The sequence below is a fragment of the Sciurus vulgaris genome, assembly GCF_902686455.1.
Source record: "Sciurus vulgaris genome assembly, chromosome: 11".
Classification (NCBI taxonomy): Eukaryota; Metazoa; Chordata; class Mammalia; order Rodentia; family Sciuridae; genus Sciurus; species Sciurus vulgaris.
Window position 1 is genome coordinate 51,535,145 of NC_136472.1, and position 26,657 is coordinate 51,561,801.

Below are 26,657 nucleotides of genomic sequence, written 5' to 3' on the forward strand. Positions count from 1 at the left end.
CAACTTCTAAGGGGATAGCACCAGCATTTACCAAGAGATCCAACCAAATAACCCATGGTTATCCTTAACTCACTTTCCTTAAGTCCTGCATCAAAGCCAGCACCCTGCCAGTATATCTTAAAGACAAATCCCCAATTACTTCTCAACATCCCCACTGTTCTCAATTTCCTCTAATCCATCATCTCTTCCTTGGGCTATACCCACAGATTCTTCTTGTTACCTCCATTCTTACCCGCCACAAGTCAGTCACCCTCCAGCCATCATGATCTGCTTTTTAAAACACGTATCAGATTATATTCCCATGCCCAAAACTCCCCCTGAAGTCATCATATTTTGGAAAATCCTAATATTTTACAAGGCCCCTGCCTACCTTCTCAGATTTCTGCTTCCCCTTTCTCCCCATTGCTTACTGCAGGTGGGCTTTCTTGCTGCTCCTCAAACATACCAAGTTCATACCTTCCTCATGGTCTTTGAGCTTGCTGTTCTCCCTACCTGGAAAGTTCCTTCCATAAATATTTGCATGGTTCCCTTTTAATGTGACTCAAATCTCTGCTCAAATGTGGACTCCTCAGGGAGACCCTATCTACAGAAGGGTCTCACTTCACTCCCCACTTCACTCCCCACACTCTCCTTTATTTTTTACTGTGCTTCCTATTATCGAAAATAATGATTTATCTGTGTACTTAGATATTCTCTATCTTCCCCACTATACTGCAAGGTCCAATTTTTTTTTTTTTTCTTGTTCACCACAATATCTTTCCACCTAGGCTGTGCCTAGCACATCTTAGCATCTTGATCATTGTTCATTGAATGAATGAAGCAATGGATGCTCTGGTAGGAAGCAACCTGGAGAACTGACTCTTCTCATTGGCCATCACCACGGCAACAGCCAGACTGCCTAGTCCCACTGGCCCCCAGAGCTGCTTCATTGCTGACTCTATGTGGGGCAGCAGATCCCACAGAGGAAGAATGAGAAGGATTCCTTTTTAGCATCCAAAGGAAATCCATAAACTAGAGATAAGTTAAAGCCTAAGAAACTATCCATCTCATTCTCTACTCACCCAACTCCCTTCCCCAAGTCACTCTCCTTTGTCCAGGCTAACAGCTACCTTTGTATTAAGGACATATAACAAGTTTCCTTATAAAATAGGAAAAAGTGAGAAGGTGGTGCTGTTATGGATTGGATTGTGCCTCCCACCCTGCCCCAAAAGATAAATTGAAGTCCTAACTGCTGGCACCTATGAATGTGACCTTATTTGAAAATTGAATTTTGTACATCTAATGAAGTTAGGACAAGGTCATTAGTGTTGGCCCCAGTCCAAAATGACTTGATGTCCTTAGGAGAAGAGGAAAATTCCATGGGAGAGCGGGGAAGAAGAGACATCAGTGAGAATGTCACGAGATGGTAGAGGCAGACCTTGAAGTACAGCAACTATAGCCAAGGAGAGCCTGGCGCTCCCAGAGCCTGGAAGAGACAAGAAAAGATCCTCCGCTGGGAGGCTCGGAGGGAGCATGGCCCTGCCTACCCTTAATTTCAGATATATAACCTCCAAAACTGTGAAAAACTGAATTTCTGTTGTTTTAAGTTTTCCAGTTCATAGTGCTTTGTTATGACAGCCCTAAGAAACTAAGACAAGTACCAATTTGCTTGCAGAGCCAAGAAAGTATAAAGGCACCCAAGTTTCCTTCACAAACAGCAGTCTCAGTACTCTGTGGAGCTGTGCAAGCCCATTTGGGTGGGTATTCTTGATTCCTGAAAGGTATGTGCATTCACAGAGAGGGCTTGGGTAGACATATTGGTGCTTTACTTTAATTACTATAATCAACCTCAATGACACCCAAATTAAAGGGCCCTACATTTTGCTAAATTAACAATTGCCCTTCTGTCTTATAACTTCAAATACTTTTAGAACAAAGCTGGATATCAATCTACAGGAAAATAGGTAGAAATATCTATAGATAGACATATAGATAAAGACATGTCATAATTCTCTGGATGAAACTGTTCTAATCCATAACATCGATAATCTTGGGTGAGCTTCAGGTTTCTGATGACAAGAACCAAGGTGCATACACATCTAGTTTGTGAACCTTTTAAATAAACACATGTTTTGTCCCCCAAGAGGTCCTAGGAAGAGACATCACTCCTGCCCAACCACAATGGCATGGGTCACATTTATTAATTTTGACAATTAATGGGTCACTGCTCAGTGTTTTCTGTAAATTAATTCATTTGTTCTTCAAAACAACCCAATTAGGGTTGGGATTGTTATGCCTGTTTATAGATATGGAAACTGAGCTGTTGGTCAAATTAGTAGTTGAACCAAGCTTCAAACCCAGGCAGTATGACTGCAGTCTAGGCACTCAATTACTAAATTCCACTGTTTCTTCTGGGATGAAGCCTGTGAATTCTCCTTGTTGCGATCTTGTGGGAGCTCAAGCTCTTGTGCCTGAGCTCTGAACCAATTGAGAAAAAAGACAGAGAACCAGCAGAAGGCAAAGCATCACCTTCATTAATATAGAGACAGTGCTGGAACAGCATAGCCTTATGTGAGTGCCAAAATGGATTGGCCATCTGCCCTCCCTCTGGGCTGGACCTTGCCACAGCCATCTGTCCCACTGATCTGGATGAAGACAGAAAGCAAAAGAGACCACATTGAGAAATGAGGAACCACTGACCAAAAAAATGCCTTCTTGCCACAATAACCTCCCCACATTCCCAAAGGTTCCCTTGGTTTCCTTCTAGTCATCTCAGCTCATGCTACTCCCCACGTCAGTAAGGATTCTTTCTGGCTTCATTAACAGTTACCACCAAGTCATAGTAACTTAAATAATAGATGTTTAATACTCTCTCAGGTAAAAAGAACCCTAAAGTTGGACCATCCAAGATTCATTTTGTTGCTCTATGAAGTCCTCAGGGACCCAGGTTCTTTCTAGATCTCTATTCCATCATTGCTAAAATACAGTTTTTGCCCTTATGGTTCAATAGATGTGCTGGTCCTTCAGCCATTATTTCCACATTCACAACAGCAAACTGGAAGAGAATGAAGGGAAGGAGAAGGGCATGCCAGGGAGTCTCACATATCATTATATTTGAGCAGAACCTAGTCACATAACCACTCCTGAATTGTCTGTTACCTATTGCTGCGCAGCCTCCAACCACAAAATTTCTGTGACATACAACATTAAGCTTCTTTTCTGATTGACACATAATACATGGAAAGAATTAACATTGTTAAAGTGTCCATGCTAGTCAACATCACTAAGCATTTATTTTCACATATCTGCAGGTTGGCTAGGGTTCAGCTCATCCAGACTGGGAAGTTCTGCTTCAGGCTATAGGGATAGAGCTGATTCTACCTCTCATTGCAAGTCTGTGTTTCAATTGAGTGACTGTCCATCTGCCTTTCATCTTCCTTGGGCTAACAGCCTAGCCAGGATGTGTTTTCCTCAAAGTTCAAAGGGGCACCAAAGAGCATGTGGAAATAGGTGAGGCCTGTTGAGATCTAGATACAAGACTGGCTCACCAACACTTCTGCTCATAAGCACAGGTGCATGGCCAGGCCCAAAGTGAAGGGGAGGTAGAAAAACCTGTCTGTGACAAGGACACAGTGAGAGCATTATCTGGATAGGCTACAGAAATGGAACCAGATCTACCTACCATACCTGGCTACTAGGGTCTCTGGAAATGTCATGTTTGGGTCCAGTGGCTAAAATCAGAGATGTGACTAAACCAGGGCAAAATCCAGACGCAGCTATCCATCTGCCCCATTCTCCCTCACATTACACCAGCTCTGTGAAATAGCAATACCTTCCTTGTGCAAGTTCACTGTGGTCCTTACCCTCCACTTCTGTACAGAGAGTTAACAACCATTCACAAGAAGGCAAGAGGGGTGCACCTCAAGATTGGCAAGGTCCTGGACTTACCTGTCAAGGTTCTCCACTTTGGAGCAGGTGAGGCTGGGTGATTTTTTTCATATGGTCTATCTCAGAGCCCTAAGACAAGAAAGATGAAATTCACGCAATCTCAAAAGTTAGGGCCCAAGCTTCTCTCTGTGTCTCCCTCTAGAACAGCAGCAATGAGAGCCACCTGACAGAAATAGCAGGCAGCCTGCAGGAAAATTGTGCAAATCAATACTTCTCATAAATAATCACAGAATCCCTCAGACTATTTTCTGTCAGAGAAGAGAGTCAGGAAGAATCAAGTTATGGTACTACAATATCTGGGCTGTTCCTAAGGCTGCCGAGTTCTCCTTGGAGGCCCTACATGCCCCACATCTGCCCTGGACTCACAGATTCTGCTGTGATCCGGCAACTAACATGGCAGCACCTGCTATGGCAAGAGTCCCAGGTGGTGCTTCTGCCTCACTGCCATGTCTGTTCCTGTTGACTGAGGTACTATTCATAGTGAATGCTCCAATTTTAAAGCATAACCCCCTATGGCCTCCGTCATCGGAGTCAGAAAGGAGACTTCTACCCAAAGACGGTTAGATGTGTGATTTGGTGTCTTAGAATTCAGTCCAAATGCTTTCCGAAAGCAGGTTTCTTATGCAGTCAAATCAGTGGTCTTGCCACAAATCTCCCCCCAGTCCAGTTCATCCTTGACACTGTCATGGGCTAACTTTCCAGACAGAAAGATCTGACTCTATCAGTAAATACCCAATGCAGTGAGGTGCTACTGTTCAGAAAACAATTTCACCTACAAATTCTAATTCAGTTTTCACAACAATTGTGTGAGATGTGTATAATCATTCCAATTTTACAAAGGAAAAAACTGAGATTATATTAATAAGGAAAAAGCTGCATTTGAACCCATTACAATGCTTTGTCTCTGACAGCAAAGAGGCATCTGCCAGGAGATACAAATCAGTGCTTCAGTGGCCTTCAGCATTCCCTGTGGCCTGCCACATAATGTCTGAGCACTAGGTTCCCACCAAAGGCACTTGATTGCAAGTCTTAAGCTACATTTCCAGCCTTAGTTCTTACTTCCCATCAGCATATGTGACACTTTCCAAATTTATCCTTCATTCATTCTTGAAATGGTCTGTCTTACACCATGCAGTCATCTATCAGGGAAACCATCCTAGTACTCCACACTAATGGTCAAAGTCCTCCCTGGGCCTATTTCATGACATCCTGACTAATCCACAGCCAGAGGGAATTTCTTACTCTGCTCCCCCTCAATATGACAAGACCCTTCCTGTCATCAATCCTTCTGTGGCTCCTAGTACTTTCTACCATGTTATAGCAACATTCACATAGATCACTGTGAGTAAACTGGAGGGAAGGACCTAGACTTACTCATGTTTCCTTGACATTATAACATGGAGTCCTGTTCCTTGTACAGAGTCAATACTCAATATTTGTTTATTCAATTTAAAAATGCATTGTTGAGCATCTACTATGTGACACAAGCTATTAGGTGATAGAAACACATAAATAATTAAGGCATTGACTATAATGTGAAAATAAATCAATGAATTGATGACTAATGAAATTGTGATTCTGTTTTAATGTTGATCCACACTATATTCCAGTCATTACTTTCTCCTTAATTCTACTAGTATTAGGAAGAAGTTTTCTAGAAAAGGGAAGGGGTATGTATTAAATTATTTGCAATATCAAAATTCTCATACAGCTACAAATTACACTAAAAGGCAAGACAAAAGTGACCCAAATCACACACATAGTCTCTGGTTTACACAGTAGAATGCGTAAACAGAGAAGTAAATCCAATTTTTATAAAATAAGGCCATTTCAAAGGCTCTAGAGGAGTTTTCTATTGTAACAGGCCCCCACTGTGAATCCTTAAGACAGCAACTACTCACCCCAGGCACATCTCTTTGTAAATCCAATTCCCACTAAACAGACTGTCATGAAAGAGTTCATGTCTCAGATATGCTGGAATAAATGACCTGGGAGTTCTGTGCAACTGTGAGATACTGAATCTCTCCTTGCAGGAGAGACATGTAGGCATAGGAGGAGAAGCATAAACAAAGGCAGAGAATACTTCAAGGGAGCAGGAGAAAGCTGGATGAGAAAATAGCAGCCAAGTCCAAGGGCAGAATAGTTGCCAAACAAATGCAAACTAGTTGAAAGATGGGAGGGAGGAAGCCAGGATTGTTCTCAGGGCAGACAGCACATGAGCTCCTTCCAGACAGATCCTCATAACCCTTCTTCCTAACACCCAGAGTAGGGTGCTCCTCCCATGGATGCGTGAACTCTAAGCTTCCACATTTGTCCTTATCTCCATTTAGGAAAAGACTAGTTCAAAGTATTACAGAAATATAAGAGAGCATTTCAACTGAAATTCCATGGTACCCAGTATCTGCTTTGAAATACTCAGAGAATTATCATTCAGGGAGGGGAAGAGTGATAAGTAAAAACTGGGCATGAGTTGATGGCATTATTAGGATCCTCTCCAGTTTTATGTATACCTGACAATTTTGAAAATAAAAAGTTTTTAAAAATGAGCAAAGAATCTCAGGAAAGAGACAGAAGATGATGAGCTATCCCCAAGCTCTGCTCCCTTAGAGCAAGACCTCTTCCTGCCAGAAGACTCTTGCTGGGAAGCTGTACCTGCTGAAGTGCAGTTTTATGACCTGTCCTTGGTTATGAGCGTAAGTCTCGTTAGCAAAGTCCTCTCCTAGGCCAGGGCTTGACCCAGGATGGACACCTTGCCCTTGACACGTAGATTCTAGCAGCAGCTTGCGAGGGCTTTTTCTTCCCACTGAGGCTGGCCCCAGATCATCCCTGTAACCATCTAGCACTGAAGTGGAAGAGGCAGAGCATAAGTGTGTTATGTTCCTTAGAAAACAGATTTAAGCTTCTGGGTTGACATGATCAGACAAGAGACTATGACACAGGACCACAAGGTCCTATCTCTGAGTAGGGAACACAGGGATCCCACCCAATCCAAAGGAGAGAAATGGCATTTGTTCATTGGTTTGATTGTTTAATACGGGTAGTCTTTCTACCAGGCTCAGAGTTCCTTGAGATCCTTGAGTTCTTTATTCAATTTTGCCTAGGGCCTAGCACTATGTGGGAACTATGTAGATGTTTACTGAATGGAAATAAAGTTGAATTGAAAACTGACAAAAATAATCATCAAAACACAAGACTCTAACATGCCCAGTCCCTCTGTTCAGATCTATTCACCTTCTCATCCCTCTCTTTCTCTGTTCCCTTCACTTCCCTCCTGCCTCTCTCCTCTCTCATTTTCTCTCTTTCCTCCCCATGAGGAGTAATTAATAATTCAGTAAACAATAGTGCATTCCGATGGTTAAGAATATAGCAATTTAATTGATATTTGTTCATGTAGCAGCACAACAATCTCTCACTTTCCCAGGAGGGCAATTTTCCATGGCTGTTCCAGGTTTTGCACAATAAAATAGATCAATTCTGGAGATACCTGAAGCCCTTCTGTTAAGAAATAAAAGTGGTGGGTAAGGGGTTTGTAACAGACACAATACTGCAATCATTATGTTTTAAACACTGACATTTATTTAGGGTTTGTGGACTCATACATTATTTGGATAAATTCTAATTTATATCAGTATATAATAGGCAAATATATAATACAATAAATTGCATTTGTACACATAAATACAAAATTTGAGGTAGGGCCTCAAGAATAATGACTTCTTAAATGAATAATGCACAGTATATAATATGTACTCTATAAGATATATATATATGATGTATTATTCATAACATAATATATTTTCTTCATGTACAGTTAATGAAAAAATAGAAGGACCTGATTAGGGAACATATCTTTATTCATGGGCAACAGTACCCACATAAGATGCTTGCATTTAGGACATTATCCAAGTACACAACTGAAGAATCCACCTATTCCTTGATAGGTCCATAATAAAGTGCAAATAAAGACCAACAAATGAGAGACAAACAGTTTATAGTCAATTACTAAGTATCACCCCAACAATAAAATACACCTATAAGGCAAATGGTTACCTGAAGATGTATTTCATCCATGGCAGGCAAATCAAACCACCGCTTGCTTTGCAGAGGTGATGAATACCAATCTGAAAACACTTCCTCTTTGGCTGCAGGCTGCTCAGAAGCGACTGAGCAGAGACCACGTTTCACAATTACTTGGCCTTTCTGGACAACCAAAGCAAAATCTGGGAAAGAGAGGAAGCTTCACTTTCACAAATCTTAGGGCCACTCTGTAGGGAAATGAGTATCGCACTAGGCACTAAATCACCTGCCTTTGCTTCCAGCCTGGAAGTTTTCTACATGATACCCAATGTGAAACACAGGAAATACTCATTTGTTGGCCTTGACCTTTCGTCCCTGCAAGACACCCTCCCCTGCAGCACACCCTCGCTGGAATCATCTGCCTCAGAGAAGCACATGGTGACCCAACTCCAGGTGTGATCTTGCCTATGAATATGGGGAACAACATTTATTGTGCTAGCCTCTGGGAAGAGGACAGTGACTGATGGCCAAGGGAACAAAGAAGAAAAGAAAAACCTTAATATTAGGCATGGGAAATCCATGCTGACAGGAGAAGGGGGACGGGAAGCACTGAGGCACACATAGATAATAGAACAAAAACACAGACAAAAATTCAATTCCCAAAGCCACAGCGGCATGATTGACAACCCAAGTCTTATTCATTTAAAGATCATTATGTTAAACTCTTTTTAAAGTGCTGCTCACTAAAACAAGTTGCTTTCATTTCTTACATATTAAAATCACATTGAAAATTTCAAAGATGTTGAGGTCATCAAGATTTTGCATTGACCACAGATCTCATGCACTAAATAAATATAAAGGAAAAAGAAAGGACAACTACAAAAGACCAGAACCGGACACATTTATACTTGACAAACACGACCCTAAAGAGATTAGATTAAAAGTTATGAATACGTGAGACAAACATTTGCATAAGAAGCCACAATAACAATAGTTAAGAAATATACATTTTTTTTCCTCCTTTAAGGATATTATAGGGTTACTATTTTTCACATATGGCTTGTTTTTCTCAGAATGGGTTTCTGGCATTTGTGGTGTTATGAAATTATCTCACAAGTGGAAAGTACCCACCATTCTGCATAGTGAACCAGTGAAGGTCTTTCCCCAAAACCTCCATTTTTCCTTCGATTTGAAGGGAAACCCTCAGGTGGCAGTTTACGACAGCACTATTCATTTTCTTTTTACTCATTCATTTTTTTCTTCCAAGTGACTGTGCATTTTAATAGCATGGAAACGATCCATCTGGTGGTATATATCTCAGCTCTAAGCATTCCAGTGGAGTCCATGGGAGGTGCGACACTATAGACTCATGAAGACTGATGGTTCAGAACCGAACACATCCCTGCCAGGGGGAGCCTCAAAGGTGAACATGGCTATAAAAATTAACCCAGTAACCATTTTCAGGTAAGTTCAGAACCTTTCACCTGAGTGTGTCCCTTTAAGCAAATTTAAATGAAACTTGAAAGTCATAGGGAAAAGAGAGGAGAGGGAAGCCCAGCTTTTTCTGGGTCTTTCTCAGACAAATTCTAATAAACACAAAATATAACTACCCCCAAATACAAAATATACTAGCTAATGAGGAGGTCTCCATCCTCAGAACTAAGTTTACTTTCAATTTGGACCTGGCAGCCTCCATGGGGTCCCCTTCCCCATTTTCTTTAATCACAACAGCTATCATTAGCAGAAATTGGGTTGGTGTCCAGCGTCAGACTCAATTTCAGCCAAGAAGCAAGAGAAAAGCCAAAACCCACTCATTCCAACACAAACATCAATCCCATGAGACAATGTTCATCAAATTTAAGCTCTTTGCTTCAATCTTCAAATTAGAAAGACTGCAGACAATTTCCAGGCCTAACTAATTCCTCCCCCATCTCTCACTCTGCCAGATAGCAATTGTAGAGGCTGATTTTTGCTACTAACTCTACAACATCTGGTGCAGGAATGAGGGCTTCTTATCATATTAATATATATGACATTTTTGGGCAAATTGTGGTGGAGAGCAGACAGGTCAGGACAGCAAGCCCTGGACAGGTGAGACCATAGCTCAGCTAAAACTAAGATTAGCGGAAGATCAGGGCTTAGTCTCTGTGATAGAGTCCAACAAGGTCTAGCTTTGGGAGACGGGGAAGAAAGGAGAACAAGAAGAAGGGAAACACACTGCAGCAAAAAGACATGAAAATCTACACTTCAAAAGCCAGCTTTGTTTCCTTTCCCAAAACCTTTCACAGGCCACTCTGGAAAACTGGAAGTTCAAATCACTGTTGGCAAATGGCAATGATACTTGCCCTAGAAAAGAGAGAGCTCAGGAAAATGAGTTGGGACACTTTATACAAATGAAGTCGCTTCTCAAAAATGTTACATTAAAGTCTGTTGTTGGGTTTCATTACTGTCAAACAAGATGAAAATGTCATGCCAATATATAAGATTTGAACTGAAAACTTTGCCTGAGACCCTGTAATATGAAGACAAATGAGTGAGAAAATGATTGAAATGGTCTCCCCTAAAGGAAACAATCTTAGGTTTAGATATTAATACTGTAAGGGGAAAAAAAATAAAGCCCAGACTACACTATTCTAAACTCACCATCTCTAAAGTGATTCATAAGATATTTATAAGGACAGAAAACACCACTACGCGTACACACTACATGAGCACATATCACATTTTTAAAATTTATATATGCATGTTCAGGATATAAGAAGATAATAAAGGTTACGGCTTTGCCAATCTCTGCAGACACATGATCTGCTCTCATTAGAGTGCAGTTACAATGAGCACTGTGAATAGGGAACTCTTAAAATTGAATTGGCTAAATGTAGTCTTAAAAGCTATAGTCTTAATTGGCTCACTCACTACCTACCTAAGCTGTATTTATCAGAAATTTCTGTAAATACAATGACCTAAGATGTACTACCAGAGCAGTGAATGTTGTGGTTGCTTTCTATTAAACTCTTCACATCTTTGATTCCACTATGACCACAATTGGCATTGACTGAATGAAAAAGTTAAGAGTAAAAATAAAGAAATTATCTTTGAAGAATATGTGGCCAGTGTATATAATATCTAGACAGAACCAGGGTAAGTCTTGTTTTTCCAGAGACTGAAATACAAAGTATCTACAGTTTAGAGAAAGACATTTAGAGGAGAAGAAACAAAGGAACATGACATTAAACCACAGTGCTAATGTCACACAGAAACTAGAATGGAGCTCTACTGTGGACATAGGAAATGAGGCAGAGATCTTAGGATGGCTTCTTGGAGGGAGGTGAAAGAGATGGCAAAAAGAACTCGCACGTGTAATTGTTTGAAAAAGAACTTAAAGATGACTGAGGGACGAGAGTGGACCCTTCACCAGAATCTACCCATGAGAAGAGTAAAGCACATGAGTTCACGGTACACATGGTCCAGATAAAGGAAAGAGTTGCCCAATTGTGACTAGAAATATGAGCTTAACCACCTGTGGCATCTGAGTCTACTGGCCTTGCCTTACTTCTAAACAATTCCTGGCCACTGCTATCTGTCTAAATGTACCGACCTGAACTTTTTGTGTCTGAATGAAATCACTACAATGCTGATGAGTCCAAATTAAGTCCTGAAATTCTGCCATTCAATGCATGCCTTTCTGGCACCCCAATGACAACGCAGTGGATATCTGTCTACTGACCAAACCACACATACAAGCCAGCACCCACCTAGTTGACCCACCCCTGCGTGATGAAGCACATGCTCAGGGGACCAACCCCTCCAGACACCGACACCGCGGACACAGGAAAGCGGTGCTCCAAGTGGCCCGTGTGGCTCTCACTATAGCATGCGACGCTATGTCTTACTTTTCTATGTAACCATCTCATGCACAGCTATGAACCGAGATGTGGGGAGAAAGAAGAAGAAAATTGGGAAGAAAGCTGGGGAAAATCTTAGGCAGAGGCAGACAAGAAAACCGGATTAAGTCTGGACTATCCCACAGCACTGGACTAGCACTGGGTGCCCAGTTCCAAATCCTTTACTGGCAGTTTGAGTCCTAGGGATGAGGTTCCCAAGGGGTCGATCATGTTCTTGTAACGCTCCCCGCGGTGTTGAGCTAAGAATGGGCCCCAGTCCGGCTGTGGGGAGCACACCAACTTCAGCCTCTGTGGAGAAGTCAAAGACACACATCGTTACAAAAGTAATGCACCTCCCTTCCCTTGGGCCCACCCCCACCCAAGCTGCTTAGGACATTTGACATAGCCCCTGTTTGACCATGAGGCCCCTACAAAACAAGCAATCAGGAAGATTATTCCTGTTACTAAGTCAGGGACAAATAAAGAGGAGACTCTGCTTGATTCACTTGAAATTATTTACATCATCCTGGAAGCAATATTACCATTGCTCCATGTATGCCTTGCATAAGATTAATAGAGGATAAAGGACCCAGATTTTAATTATACATTTTTTTTCCCTCCAAATGAAGGGAACCTGTGAGATTCCTCTCCACTGCTGAACATAGCCTGAAAAAGACATGTGCTCAATTACTTTTGTTCTGTAGTCTCAACAGTAGGTTGCTCCATCAAAATAATTGGATTTTGTTTAGCATATTTCCCAAAAGTATATAAATGACCAGGGAAAAAAAAAAAAAAAAAAAAAAAAAAAAAACAACTTCCAACCCCAAAGATACACTGCCAAGAGAGAGCAGAGATTTTAATTATCTGTTGACAAAAATATATGCTTCTGACTTGGTTCAGCAGTGTTGGTTCTTGCAGGCAAACTGAAAATAATGGGAGTGTCTCTACTCCTTCAACTGAAATTTTTATGGAAAACATAATTTGACTGGAACATTTTCTAGGAAAAGGAAAGAAAACATATTTCTGACTACATAAGAGGGGATAATTATGTGTTTATTACCTATTAAAGTGAAGCTGGTTCTTATAGCTGTTAGTTTAATCTCCCCTTAATCATCAGTTTGCAACCTTTGTGTCCCAAATCAACCATAATAAATTTATACAGCCGACTCATCAGTTTAGAGAATTTCAGCCTAAGACAACAGCAGCAGAAGCTTAACCAGGTTCTGTTTAGAGTGAAAGAGATCTGTGCATCTATTGGTGGAGAGGTTGATCTGGGGTAGGAGTGAGTGGCCCAGTGGGGTGAATGAGGCCGGGGTTAATTTACCCCAAAGGGATAATGAACGGGATTTCCTGAGGATTCAAACTGGAATATTGCTTCGATAAGAAGACTCCTATACCTCCCCTTACCAATTCTGTCTCCATCTGCAAGCCAATAAAAGCAAAAACTACCCCCGTACCCCACAAGTGGACATTTGTGTTGTGGACTTCTTGTGCATCTTACTTCTGCCCTGCTTTCTTCCCTCCCAAGCCTCTTCCTTTTATCATTCTGGCTGCCCAAAGGCAAAGCCCAGGAGCTGCTCCTCTCTGCCCTCTATTGACAAGTGTATCTAAATCATCTGGAGGTGAAGACAGGGTCCCCTTTCTCCAGGATCTTGGTTCAGTGGAGCAGCCTGGTTTACATTTCCAAACAGCTGCATGTGGTTCCTTGACCACACTCCAGGTAGCAATGGTCTGTTCCAAAACTCCAGACCTTCAAGATAGAGGCAGGGCTGATTGATTCCTAGCACACCTGAGCAAGTGGCTTCTCAAAAACAACCCAGCTCAACAAGCAGCAGTCCCCTTCCCATCTACTCTGGCTGAAGATGGGGATACTCCGCATAACAAGCAGGAATGGGTCCAGCAATGATTAATGTCAATATCAAAAAAGAAAAACAAGTCTCACCTCATTCCAGTTACATCCTGGAACTTACTACATTCTATGACAATAATGACATTCATCAGTCTGGACCCTTCAGCCATTCCTAACACAGGGACAGTAGGAAGGAATAGTGGTTTCAAGCTTAATGGTAATAGATGTTTGGGAGGGAGGAAGCTTGGACAGAGAGGAACATCAGGAGAGAGGAATCTGATGTGTGGTTAAAACATACACTGGGATTTAAATTGTGGGTGAGGGAGAGGAGGAGGAAGCTCCAGGAAAGAGGAGACCCTCCGATCATTTATTCCCCAGAGCTGTCACCACCCTGAGGAATAGCATAATGACAGCTCATCCTGTGGATTGGCTGAGCCCCTCCATTAGAGGAATAATACATAATAAAAATGGGATTAATAGAAACAGTGGCAACTGTAATCACTTAATCACTGAGTCTCCCTCTTGAATAAGTTTACTGAATCTTTTGTTTTTTAATGCACAGAGCTTTTAGGGGCTTTCCCTGGGGAAAGGATGGCAGAGGAAGGGAGTGGGTAGAATTACCTCAATAAATCTGCCAGGGGCCAGATGCATTTTTATCACAAACATAATTGGGATCCAGATAACAGAGCAGGCGAGCATCAGCCAGCCCAGCACCATGGACCAGTTAGGGTAGCGGTAAGATCCATAGGTCATGGGCTCCCACTGGTAAAAGCTGAAGCAAAGGATAAACTAGGAAGAAAAGAGAAACATGTATATTAGAGTGGTGATGCGAATTACTCATTCCTTCAATGGGTATGCGCTGAACCTGTTATGAGATCAATGCTTTTGTGCTTATTATTTCATTTTATACCAAGAAAGTCCTGAAACAGAATTTTCCAAATGAAGAAACTGAATTTCCAGGAAATGAAGATGACACCCACTTCGCTGCTGGCCCTGCATTTGCTGTCCCCTAGGAGCTGAGCCACATGTATGCATGTATATTCACAGATAGGCTGACAGAGAAGTCAAAAGGATTAACACCAAAGCAACTGATGTGAGGCAGGGGAGGTCTTAGGAAGGTCTATAGGAAGGTCTCTTAGGAGGTCTATAGGAAGTTGTCTGTACTTCCTATAGTGGATAATCAAGTTTTGTTATAATAAAGAAACTAGTTAAATTTACATATTTTAATTTAAAAAAATTGAATCCACTTGGCTTTTTCCTTGAGTGGGGAATGGCCCACATCCAGGAACTGCCTTTAAAGCTGGCTAAGTGAGACCCAAAGTGGTCCCCAAGCAGTGCCTGAGCTGGAAGCCTGCTCCTACTTATAATAAGCTGTGGGACAAAGAGAGAGGATGCACAGCTCCCCTGTTAATGGACCCAAGGTGAATGGGCGTTACCACCCAACGTTGAGTGAGACTCCAGAGACCTGCAGGCTAATCTTGGTTCTCCACTAATTAGCTGAGGGACCTTTATGTCTCAGACTTCTCTGCTATAAAATGGATATAGTTCACAGTATGAATAGAGCACAGGGGTTTTCTGGGAACAAGAGTCTAGTATTTACTCAAGAGTCACCCTTTGATTTTAAGAGAGTCATGATTTATTTTCACCCATTATTTCCTATCACTATACACTTTGGCTGCAACAGCCAGGAGATCCCCGTGAAGTCCTGGCCAGTGCAGCTGGAGGGGAACAAGGGATACATGTGCTGCAGACAGAGGGCACCTGCAAAGACGGAGCAAGTCTTCTAACTGCTCTGGCCAAGCTTTTCCAGGGGCGGGGAGGCAGTTCCCTGAGAAAATTATGTGACTCCTGTGTTCATTCTTCCTACAGCAGCAACAGCCTGGACCAATTCACCCACTTAAGTCTTCTTCTCAATACCACCTCTCTCGTTCTATCTTCAGCTATAAAATAACTGCCCCAAAAAAGATCAGAGTGAATCATGTCAGAAAAAAATAATATAGGGATATATTTTGGAAAAGCACAAAACACTATATAAATGCTAGGCATCTATATTATCATTGCAAAGCCCAGGCTACCAAGGCAAGTGATTATCTCAATGTAGCAATAATTAAATATATCAATTCAAAGAAACATGAGTCTGAAGACAACTGTTGAAAAAATGCTTCTATGCAAAGAGATGTCTACTTTAGTCCCCCTTTTAAACATTTGCCCCTAGAGTTATAAGCTTTATTAACCAGTCTATTGGAAGTGTGGTCTAATGTAATTATGGTAAGCTGCTCCATTTCATTTACTATATAAATAGCAATACATCTGCTTATGTGTGTGCATAACTCAGTAACGTGATCTGACTATGTATACAATAATTGCATGGAGAATATTTATAGCTCTATAAATCCATGAAGGCACATATAAAAATGATCAATTTTATTTCAGGGGCTCTGGAGTAATTTAAACCCATAATCTTAGCCTATTCCAGCACACCACAAATAATCATTTTACACAAGGGCAAATGGCAAAAAGTAAGTGTTGGACTTAGTCCTTTGACACCCATTTCGAGTTGCACAAATATCACATCAAAATTATAGGCACAAACTTGTTCTTTGCCAAACTTGGTCCCTTTTCCAAGTCAGCTTTGATAAACCCTGCCCTCAATAGGTCTGGCTGTGAGAGATGATGATTTAGCCACCAAATCATCCTGACCTTTTGCTGATAGCAGCCGAAGAAGGTGCCAGAGAGAGACCCATAGGTTAATGGTGATAACAGAATTGAGGGTTTCTAAATTGTCCCTACCTTCCAAACAATGCAGGAGGGTAATCTAGTTCAAGATATTTTCTGAGACTTCTCCTCAAGTTTCTCATGATTTGTATAATGGAAATCTAGGAAATTATAGCATAACTGAGAAACTTTCTCAAACAACACCAGTACCTATAATTCCTCTTCCTTGACATTCTGTTCAGAAAGACTAGAACTATTTTAATCCAAAGGGTCAAGCTCCACTTGGAGATGAGAATCTGGGTTTTAGAAATGTATTAGAACATGAACTTCAAGCATAAACAGGCCTAGGTTCAATCATTGGCTCTACAAACCTTCTAATTTTAGGCAAGTTCCTTAACCTCTCCAAGCCTTAGTGCACACAGCTGTGAAATGGGAAGAGAATCACCCACCAGGCAGAGTGGCCAAGACTTTGGGAACAATGTTTATAGATTGTAATAGACCTCAATAGAGAAAAGTGCTGGTGATTACTGTGGGGTTTGTTTCTGCAAAACATAATAAAACTCTCTGAAGCTCTTCTAGGATGGGAGGAAACAAAAAAGAAGAATAAATCATGAGGGATAATAACTGGGAAAATGGCAATGTTCAGCAGAGACATAGAGCTCTACTGTCAGAGGGTCTCTGACAGCAGAAGGCACTCAACAGGCGTGTTCGGGAGTGTTCCCCCAAGCCTTGAGGAGGATCTTCACACACACACCTCAGACCTGAACTTCAGGGGTTGAAAGCTTATCTTAATCTTTTCCAACTCATGCTACAATCTGGAGGGGCTATTCAGACTAATTACAGCCTCTAAAATAGGGGTACTGGGCTGGGATGTAGCTCAGTGGCAAAGCGCCTGCCTTGCATTCGCAAAGCCCTGGGTTCGACCCCCAGTTCCAAAAAAGACAAAAAAAAAGAACCCCACCAAAAAAAAAAAAGATAAAATAGGGGTACAGATGTGGGATGATGTTGATCTGGGGGGATGAATGATTTTTGTGTCTAAATTTCTAGCTTTTCAGGAAGAAGTAGAGGCGTTGTGATTAAAACTTACTCTGGATAGAAGAAAGAAGGGAGGGAGAGAGGAAAGGGTAAAGGAAGAGAGGGAGGGAGGGAGGGAGGGAGGGAGGGAGGGAGGGAGGGAGGGAAATGTATTTTCTTTGCAATTATACTTTCATCCATCCTGTCTTGTGTTTCTTAAGCCAAGCTGGTATCCTGTATTCAAATGAAGGTCTTAATCTGGTTTCTACTGCCACCTACTGGATCAAGCTAAAATAACAGCCTCTTCCAGCCTCGCCAACACACTCCCAAGCCAGAGGAGAAAGGCAAGCCAGAGAGGAAGGGCAAGATCTCTGTTAATTACCGTGCTTGGAGAGCAAAGCGAGGCAAAACTGACAGCGTATAGCACAATAACAAAGGTGACAAGACATGAGCGTAAGCCCCTATGTAGATTTACTGACACGTGAAAGGTTCTGATCTTTAAAAAGATGAATGTCAGATGATCCCAAAATGTCATCTTCACACTTGAGAATGAAAAGATAGTCCTCCAAAGCAATAAAAATGAACAATAATGACCTAATTAATGCTATCTTATCTGTACAGCAGCTGTACTGAGTAGTGGTTAGGAGCCAGACTGCCTGGGTTCAAATTCAGGCTGTTGCTAATTCTTAGCATATAAGTCATATATCCTCTGGGTTTCAGTTTCCTCACCTGCAAAATGGATATAATTATAATGCCTGCCTCGCAGGAATGCTGTGAGAGGGAATGAGGCTATACATATAAAGTACCTTGAACACAGACTGAAACGTGGTTAGCCTGTGGCAGCTGTTGATTGTGAATGCTATCAACACATTAGGCAGACAGATATAAGGGTAAATATCCTGCAGAGGTACTCCAAAAGCCTATGCATTAATCTCTGACCATTGAAGCACTTTTGGGCACATCATTTCAACTCTCTGAACCTCAGTTTATTCACCTGAAAGAAAAGAATAATACCCATCCCACCAGCTCACACAGAGATATATTTTCAAAGGTAAAACATCACATATGTGCGTGAAAGGTACTATCTGCATGAGAAAGCATGCAATCCTTACAGTTAAAATGGTTGGGGTTACAAATGCCCAGCAGACTTTCCAGAAAATGTTGGGCTGGAATCCAATCATCATCTCTATATCTTCACAGAATCTTTGCAAGCCTGCAAAAGACAAGCAGAGACCAAATCTGAGGTGCAGTGGCAGGGGCTAAGAAGAGAGCAGGGGGCAGGCACTTAAGCTCCTTACTCAAACGCCATTGGCTCGGGATGGCCACAGCCTGGTGTCAACATGACCCCTATTATGCAGGGAAAGAGCAGACAAATGACTCGCTGCCAGGAAGATTAGGGCAAATTGAACATTTAAATAGATATCACATACTCTCTGCAGTGAAGTTCAAAAATGTTAGCCTGCAATGACATCTAAAAAGCTCAATTCCAGCCCAGTCCAGGTGTCTTCACACTGCCACAGCCTGGCATGTTCAAGTGCAAGAGGTTGTTTTGCGAGGTGGCCTTATGTGCTTAGTGACAAGTCTGGCAAAACCAATTAAGATTGTGGTCAATAAACAGAGTGTATTATCAAAGCCCTGGGATTTAGAGAGAGTCACTGGTTTCACGTTCCCACTCTCCCAAGAAGACTCCTACAGTGAGCCCATTTATCTTTGCCCTGTTTAAGGTGATCATGACAGGAAGACCCAACATAAATTCCAAGTGGGCATCACCCACTGTGTTGGAATAAAGGGCTGCTGTCCTTTTGGTCACTCAGCAATTACATAAAATAAAATGCAGAAGAGATTGTTATTTTGGCCCCACCCAACACCAACCCTGCACCCTTTTGGTTTAGGAAGACTTTTAAACCACTCCTTGAAAGGAAAGGCCATTCAAACATGTCTTAGAGTTGAGCAGTTTTCTGCATCATTTTCTGAGCTCATCAGAAGTGGGGTCTTCTCAGATCTGTGGAATTAATATGCCAAAGGAACCTTAAAGGTCCCCCAAGTTCAAGCTCCTTTGTGTTTTAGCAGTTCTGAAAATTCACCCAGCTGTATATCCAGCATATGTGCTTCTTGTAGATAACAAGGAACCCTACTACACTGTTGATGGGGATATAAATTAGTATAGCCATTATGGAAAACCTTCTGGAGGTTCTCAAAAAATTAAAAAAGGAGTTACCATATATCCAGCAGACCTACTACTGGATATATAGCCAAAGGATTTGAAATCAGTATGTTAGGACCTAAAACTTGAACTCCAGTTCTGCCTCTAACTCACTATGTGACCTTATGAAAGTCCTCCCTTCTGATCTTTCCTTGGTTTATTAAGGAGACTAAGCCAAGTTAAGACCTGTCCAGAGGTAAATCCAAGGTATAAGGAGGCTCTTCTTTGCTTTTTGGAGTCTACAGGTAATAACTGAATGCTTTGAATAGTGGGCCATGCCAACTTTGGATTTGTTCACTTTTTTGTTTCCTCTAGTGTTTTATCAAACTCCTAAAGATACGTGACCCCTGGGCTAAAGTGAGGGGAGAGAACCAAAGAAACAGAAGGCAAAGTTGAGGCTCTCAAAAGCAAACCGAAACACTGAAATCAGGTCTCATCTGAATGAAAATAACAGAGAAATGGGGAAGGCAGGATGACAAAGAAAGATCCAGTCCTGTTGCCAAGCTCTTCACCACAAAACTATCCCTAAGAGATGGTGATATGTGACTTGAAAGGGGACACTGACATGACAGGGTCAAAGTTCGACCTGAGGATAACTGGAATCGTCCTCCTGGAAGAGGGGATCATGGTTAAAATGCTCAGTCTTCCCAGAGGGAACGAAAAACTGGCCCCCCAGAGGGATGGGTGGTGGGTTCTCAGTCTGCAGCAAGAGGCAGTTCCATGCAGAGGAGCAATCCCAGGACTGTCGGTGCAAAGGTTCGGGCTCCCAGGAGACCCTGGAAGTCATTGTCCTCCCTGGGCCTCACACAAGGGACCTGGCCTCTGCCTCTGTCAGCTCCAGGTCCTGTGATTGTGGCCTGTTCTGCCAACTTGTAAGTGGCCTTGCAGACGCAGTCAAGGGGTACCAGCTGGGAGCTACTGGGCAACCCTCCTGCCCTGTGTCCACTCCGAAGTCAAGCTCTCCCACCCCTTCAGCCCCATCCCTCACATGTCCTGACTCATACCCAAGTCCCCACCAAGTCTCATATTGAGTCCATGACTATCTTCACCTTAGACCTTTTTACATGACTTCCCTTGTCTGCTCTGTGCTTTCCACCAATCCAAGTCCATCTTACCTTCCAAACCTAACTTACAATAAACAAATTATTCTTGGAGACTTGAGTTCATGTTCAAGAAATTTGTCTGAGCCTAGAGGGACAGGGTAGCAAGGAGGGCCCCAAAGGAATCTGAACCAGCACTTCTCAATCACCAGTCTGAATGAGCAGAAAAGGAGGAGGAGAAAAAAAGGTAAATTCATGCTACTGTTCTAGACTCAACAAACAGATGTGAGACTCAAAAACCAGACCTCATCAAGCTCCATGCAGACAATCAATCCTGGACTGGGTAGACAAGGACTTGTGTCAGCTGACCAATCACTGTGCTTATGCAACTTAGGGCTTTTGTGCTGATAAGTCATGCCCCTGCCCCTGACCTGGAAGCAGTCTTCCTGTCTTCCGGAAGCAGTCAGAGCAGCTTCCTGGCTTTGAGCTGTGCCAACTCACAGGGCCCCAAAAGACACAGCTCCCCTCACTTAATGCTCTCCCACCACCACCTTAAAATTCTTAAATGACTTTTAACAAGAGCCTCCATATTTTCATTTTATGCTAGGTCCCAGAAATTATGTCTCCATCCTGTGTGTAGCTCCCAACAAGCAAACCCCAACATTATTCCTTTAACAGTTAATATGAAGTCCCTACCCCTGAAAGCCAAAGCCCTCTTTGTTAACTAGGATTTCCCTGCTTTGTTAGGGAATTCAGTTTAACACTTCCTAAGTCTCAGTGTTAGTTTGTTTTTATATTGTTTATCTCTGAAACACCACCTTCTCAAGGTTTTCCTGACTACACAGGCTCTTCTTTATCTCCGGATCTTAAAAGGGCTCACAGCCAGGTGCTCAGCTTATCTCTGACCTTCTTCTCAATGTCCTAAGTGTGTTTGCTCTGCCTTGGTAACTAGTTAGCAAATTCCATGAATGTAAGAAACTACCCCTTCCCTAGCTCCCTTTTCTGGGAGTACGCAGAATATACAGTAAACCTTAATAAATACTTGGTTATTTACTCACACATTCACTGTGTCAGTTATTAACAGACTGAAGTCTCTCAGCCCTAATATATACTGAACCCCTGCAAAGAGAGCTTGGGGGCCCTACACTTTGGAGTGGGAAGTATATACAGTGTCACTTCAACCGAAACACAAGTACAGATGGTGTTCAGGTAGCAGAGCCACGGAGAAAAAAAGCAAAGCTTGGATTTGCAGAGTTCATGGGGGAGCAGCTTTTGTTTGCTCTTTTGCTTATTTGTTTTGTTTTAGTTTGTCTGCAGGTGGGATGCCTCAGTGGGGTCTCTTCAATCACCTTGTTCCTCCAGCCACTCCTGCACTGGCTCGAAGAAACATGCACCTCACTTTTTCAAAGTGAGTCTCCTTTGGTAAAAATCCAGTTAGAAGGATCACTCCTACACCACACTTGGGGAGTTCCACTTTTAACCCTGGATACCTCCCACCTGGGGATTGGCCTTTGAGGTGTGTTAACCTAAGAACTTGGATCAGCTCTTTGAGTCTAATGATAAAACTGGAAAACTCCTCCCACCACATATCAACCACTTGAGAAACATCATCTATAATCTAGAGACTATAGAAAACACAAATCTCTGCAATTCACTTGCTTATTTGTAAATTTCTGCAGCCTAGAAGGCAATGCACCAAATTGGTCAGGTTCATGCTCATTCTTCACAGTTTTGTGTTCAACTGCCTCACACTAACCTTGAGGTCTGGGGCCTCATGATCTCAATAGAGTGCACTGTCTTTGGGGATACAATTTACATATTTGTGCAGGGTTTTCCTTTCATCTCTAACAACTGTTAGTTTAATTCAACTATTTCTTCCTGAAATTTTATTTCTTCAAACTCCATCTAGATCCAAATCTAGCCTGAATCCAGCATGAGTCAACCTGATTCTTGAGGCTGACCCAATATCAGCACCCTTAGAGACCCAGGATTTTCTGTCTCCTGTAAATCCATCATGAACCAGGAACTGAAGACTCAGGATTTATTTATTCCTTCAAAACCAAGATATCTACTACCAGATTTGTATGAGAGGTGGGTAAAGAAGCCATTTAACTTCTAAAAACAGAAACACTAAAAGGTTTCTATTTTAACAATGCTTTTAAACCACACTGCACAGGCCTGTTTTATAAGAGAGAACTGTGCAAATGTACTTTTTGTGGCAATTAGCAGTTAGGAAACAGGTAAAGGAGGAGGTAAATGAGATAACTCTCTGCACTTGGGCCAGCACCGCAAATGAAGTGCTTTCCTGACTTTATCTAAAGACCATCTGGTGACTTCAGTCAATATATGGACCCACCAGGGGTTGAGTTTCCAAAGCAGAACCTCAGAGACGTCTCCTTGCCTAAGATAAGCCCTTTGGTATCTGGGCAGACAGTTAAGATCCACTGTGCTGGATTGCACTGGGCTTCTGCCACTCTTTGCTCAGATAGAAAGCACTTTGAAGTTTCACCCTCACTCTGACATCAGATCTTCAATCACAGCATTACTGCAGGGTCCTGACTGTCTATTCAGCCAAACATGTTGGCAGCTTGGTCTCTGATCTCCTCAGGGTGGTTGGCAGACCTGCCCACTCCTCTTGCCAGGAACTAAAGTCTTCCTTTTAGGGATACCATATCTAGTCTGAGACAAATTCCCTTTAACCAATACTCAAAACTGACTTCAGTATCTTCTTGTTTCGAGGGTACCAAGGTTTCCTGTTTACATGCCCCCCTCCATGCTGTGGATTGAACCCAGGGGCCTTGTGCTTGGGAGGCAAGCATTCTACCAACTGAGCTACACCCCCAGCCCTCCTATCTACATCTTGATTCCTACCCATTCTCCTCCACCTTAAAGAGTTTTCCAGGAAAGCAAAATGCCATTGATCACCTGTTGAGTGGGAGACTAATGATTACATTAAAGCAAGATGCTCATATCAAGGACACATGGCAGTCAGAGTGAGCTTTTTTGGAACTAAGCAGGTACCTCTGGTCTGGACCCCTCTTCTTTTGGGCACCACAGAATGCATCTGAGGGTACTCACACCCTGCAGTCCAAGTGACAGCCTGCATCACCTTTTAGATCGGAGTATGTTACTATCTCTTTTGGGGGTTGAAATACAGTTAGATTGTTTGAACTGGAAATTTTCACCTTTCTGATATTTGCTATGGTGGTCATATCTGTATTAGGGATGTTTTAATGTAGGGACAGTTCTGAGCAGACTTTCAGGAACAAAGAAGTCAATAGTTCCTTGAATCATAAATGTAAATGTTATTCTGGGTCTTGCAACTGGCACCTTAAGTTAGTAAAGAAACAGGAGTGAACCCCAAACATGCAGCATCTGTATTGAGTGATATCAGAATTGAATGATTAGACAAACTAGTTGTTGGAATGTTGGTTGTTCTGCAAATTCACATATTTGGTATTAAAAGTGCTTGCAGAGTCAGGTGTGGTGGCATACCCTGTAATCCCAGTGATTTGTGAGCTGCCTTGTGCTGACTGGCAGTGCACACAGGGACCAGAAGACCCCCTGGTGAAACCCCAAAGACAAGCACCTTCATGCAAAGGACAAAGATGGCATCTGACAGCTCACCACTCCTGTTGTCCTTGATAACAGCTCTACTGATAATGGGATACAGGTTGCTATGGTGATAGTAGGATGAGTAAATCATAAGGGAACTGGTAGTTTATTCCTGGAAAAATCTGAGATTAAGATATTGTGCACAAGCTCTCCTGGTGCTAATAATTTCCTAAGAATCTGTGAGCCAAGTGGTTTGTGTTTTCATGACTGTATCCGGAGACCAGATGCAGAGTTACCCCACACCTCCACACACTGCAGCTGCAAGACCAAGAAATAATTTCACACCTGCAAGGTAGCCCTCCTCCTCTGTCACCTGACCATTGTCCACAGGCATTAACTGTTCACATGTCAGACCATAACCAAAGGCAGGGCCCTGGAGTTTCTGACACAAAAGATGAGTTTCACCATCAGCTACTCTTTGTTTCTCTATGAAATCTGAACCACAGTGGTCCTGACAAGCTTGGATGTAAAGGTGCAATTAAATCTTTAATTGTCTTGTTAACTATGGGAAATCTTCTTGCAAAGAATGCCTTAGAGACACTGACGTTCTACCTGGACAGCAGACAAGTGATTCCCTTACCGTACACATAGGAGATCCCAACGAGCTCAAATATGGCAATGATGACGAGGGCGTAGGAGGCAGCATACGTGTCCACAAGCTGAAACATGTAAATCCCACCCTAAGGGGAGAGAGGAAATCCAACATCAAATGGGCCTTGGAGCTGGGCTCTGTCTCCATCCTGAGGAGAGTCAGGTACAAACAGGAGTCAAAGCATCTCCCCTCCTCTCAAGGGCAGTCACCTACACCTGGTCAAGTTGTAAACTGGAGCCCTTGCCAGTTAGCAAAGCAGCCCCTTGACAGACTCTGAATTAATCAATAGAGCAAGCACCAAAAACGTATTTTAACACCTTATTTCCAAAAGCAAAGGTCAACATCTGAGATGTATATATGAAAGCTGCTGGAGAGTGTCCTTTCTGCTTTAAGCAGTCCATGGTCACTTCCATTTGGGTATCTGCATTCAACTGACCTTCATATGGTCTTTGGATACCTCTGGGTAGTCCTCAGACAACCCCATATATCTCTTCCTCACTTTTTGAGTAGCCCTATAATCAATGAGGCTTAGAGACCATCTCATTTCAATCCATCATTTTATAGATAAACTAAGGCCCAGATTAGTGACTTACTCAAGGTCACAGAAACAGCAGGAGCAGTATATATAGGAAGGAAGCTAATGTTCAATTTACCAAGATACTCAGGACTGGAGGAAGCTCAAGTCACTGTAGACTTTCATATGTGATGAGTAATATCTTGGAAATATATCTGGTTGGTAAATTAAAACTTGAATTTTTTTAAGTTTTCCATCTTAAGTAGGACACACCTGCCTTGTTGGCTCAAGAAGGCTACATCTTAATTACGAACATGCCAGAAGCATCACCAGTAGCCAAAACGGCATATTTCCCTCTGCAGTCAGAATTCCTAATGGACTGGTGCCCTTTATGTGAAAATGGCAGTGATTCGGCTATAGTTCTGAGTCCTGAGAGTTAAGGGTAAAGGAAAAGAGTCACCTGTGCCGCCCCAGGCCTGTGCCCAGCAGGCCTCTTACCTGGGTGATCATAGGAAAGCCCATGATGAAGAAACAAACGCAGCAGCCCAGGGTGAAGACTGGCTTGTGTGTGCGCAGGTACTTGGGGAACTCATCCGAGATGGAGGTCACTATGGTCTCGATGGTGGCAAACTGGGGCAGTGTCAAGAAATGGGCATCTGAGTCAAACTGTCCCACTCAGAAGGACCCCAGAAGCCCACTGAATGTCTCACCAGGGAGTCTGTATTTTGGGTTAGGTTTGGTTTTTAGGATGGCATTCTTTTGATGGGTCTGAAAGACCTTATACGAGCCCAGCTCACGAGGCCAGCTGGGGGAATTCAAGCAGGATATGAGCTTTAGAAAATGTACTTCCAGCCCCCGGAGAATACACTCATATTCATTCATCAGGACATTTTAAGCTACGTTTTGTATTCATGAGATGTAAATTCCTCTCCTCTAGTTACCTTACATTTGATCTTCTACTTGAGGAAAAACCCTCTTTGCACCAACCACTGAACTTTGAGCACCTGTCAGCATGATTTGTAGTATTCTCAGCCCCATAGCAATTTCCCTAAAATTCACTTCATATTATTCTCCTTTACCTAGCCCCACAGAATTTACTTCAGCAACATCATGCCAAGACAGGAAGTATGCAGGCTAAAACTGGGCATGGAGAACAAGGAGAGGGAAGGAAGGAGAGAGGATGACTCCTCTGCCCAATGAAATGAGCACCCAAAACTGCCAAGAAATCCTGAGCCCTGACAGACACCTCACCTTCCCTACATTCCTCAGGGGCTAAGGCTACCTCTTTGC

At 42.5% G+C, this 26,657-nt stretch overlaps 1 protein-coding gene across 2 annotated transcripts in view; it reads right to left on the bottom strand.

Moving 5' to 3' along the window:
- Positions 1 to 7,452: 7,452 nt before the first annotated feature.
- SLC6A5 (solute carrier family 6 member 5) overlaps positions 7,453 to 26,657 on the bottom strand; it is a 53,548-nt gene continuing 34,343 nt past the window's right edge. For both annotated transcript variants that reach the window (XM_079104074.1, XM_079104075.1), the window contains exons 12-16: positions 25,866 to 25,997; positions 24,842 to 24,941; positions 18,516 to 18,616; positions 14,296 to 14,463; positions 7,453 to 12,134 (exon numbers count right to left, since the gene is read on the bottom strand). In XM_079104074.1, the coding sequence (XP_078960200.1) occupies positions 11,979 to 12,134; positions 14,296 to 14,463; positions 18,516 to 18,616; positions 24,842 to 24,941; positions 25,866 to 25,997 (657 nt within the window). In that variant the 3' untranslated portion in view covers positions 7,453 to 11,978. The remainder of the gene's footprint in view (positions 12,135 to 14,295; positions 14,464 to 18,515; positions 18,617 to 24,841; positions 24,942 to 25,865; positions 25,998 to 26,657) is intronic.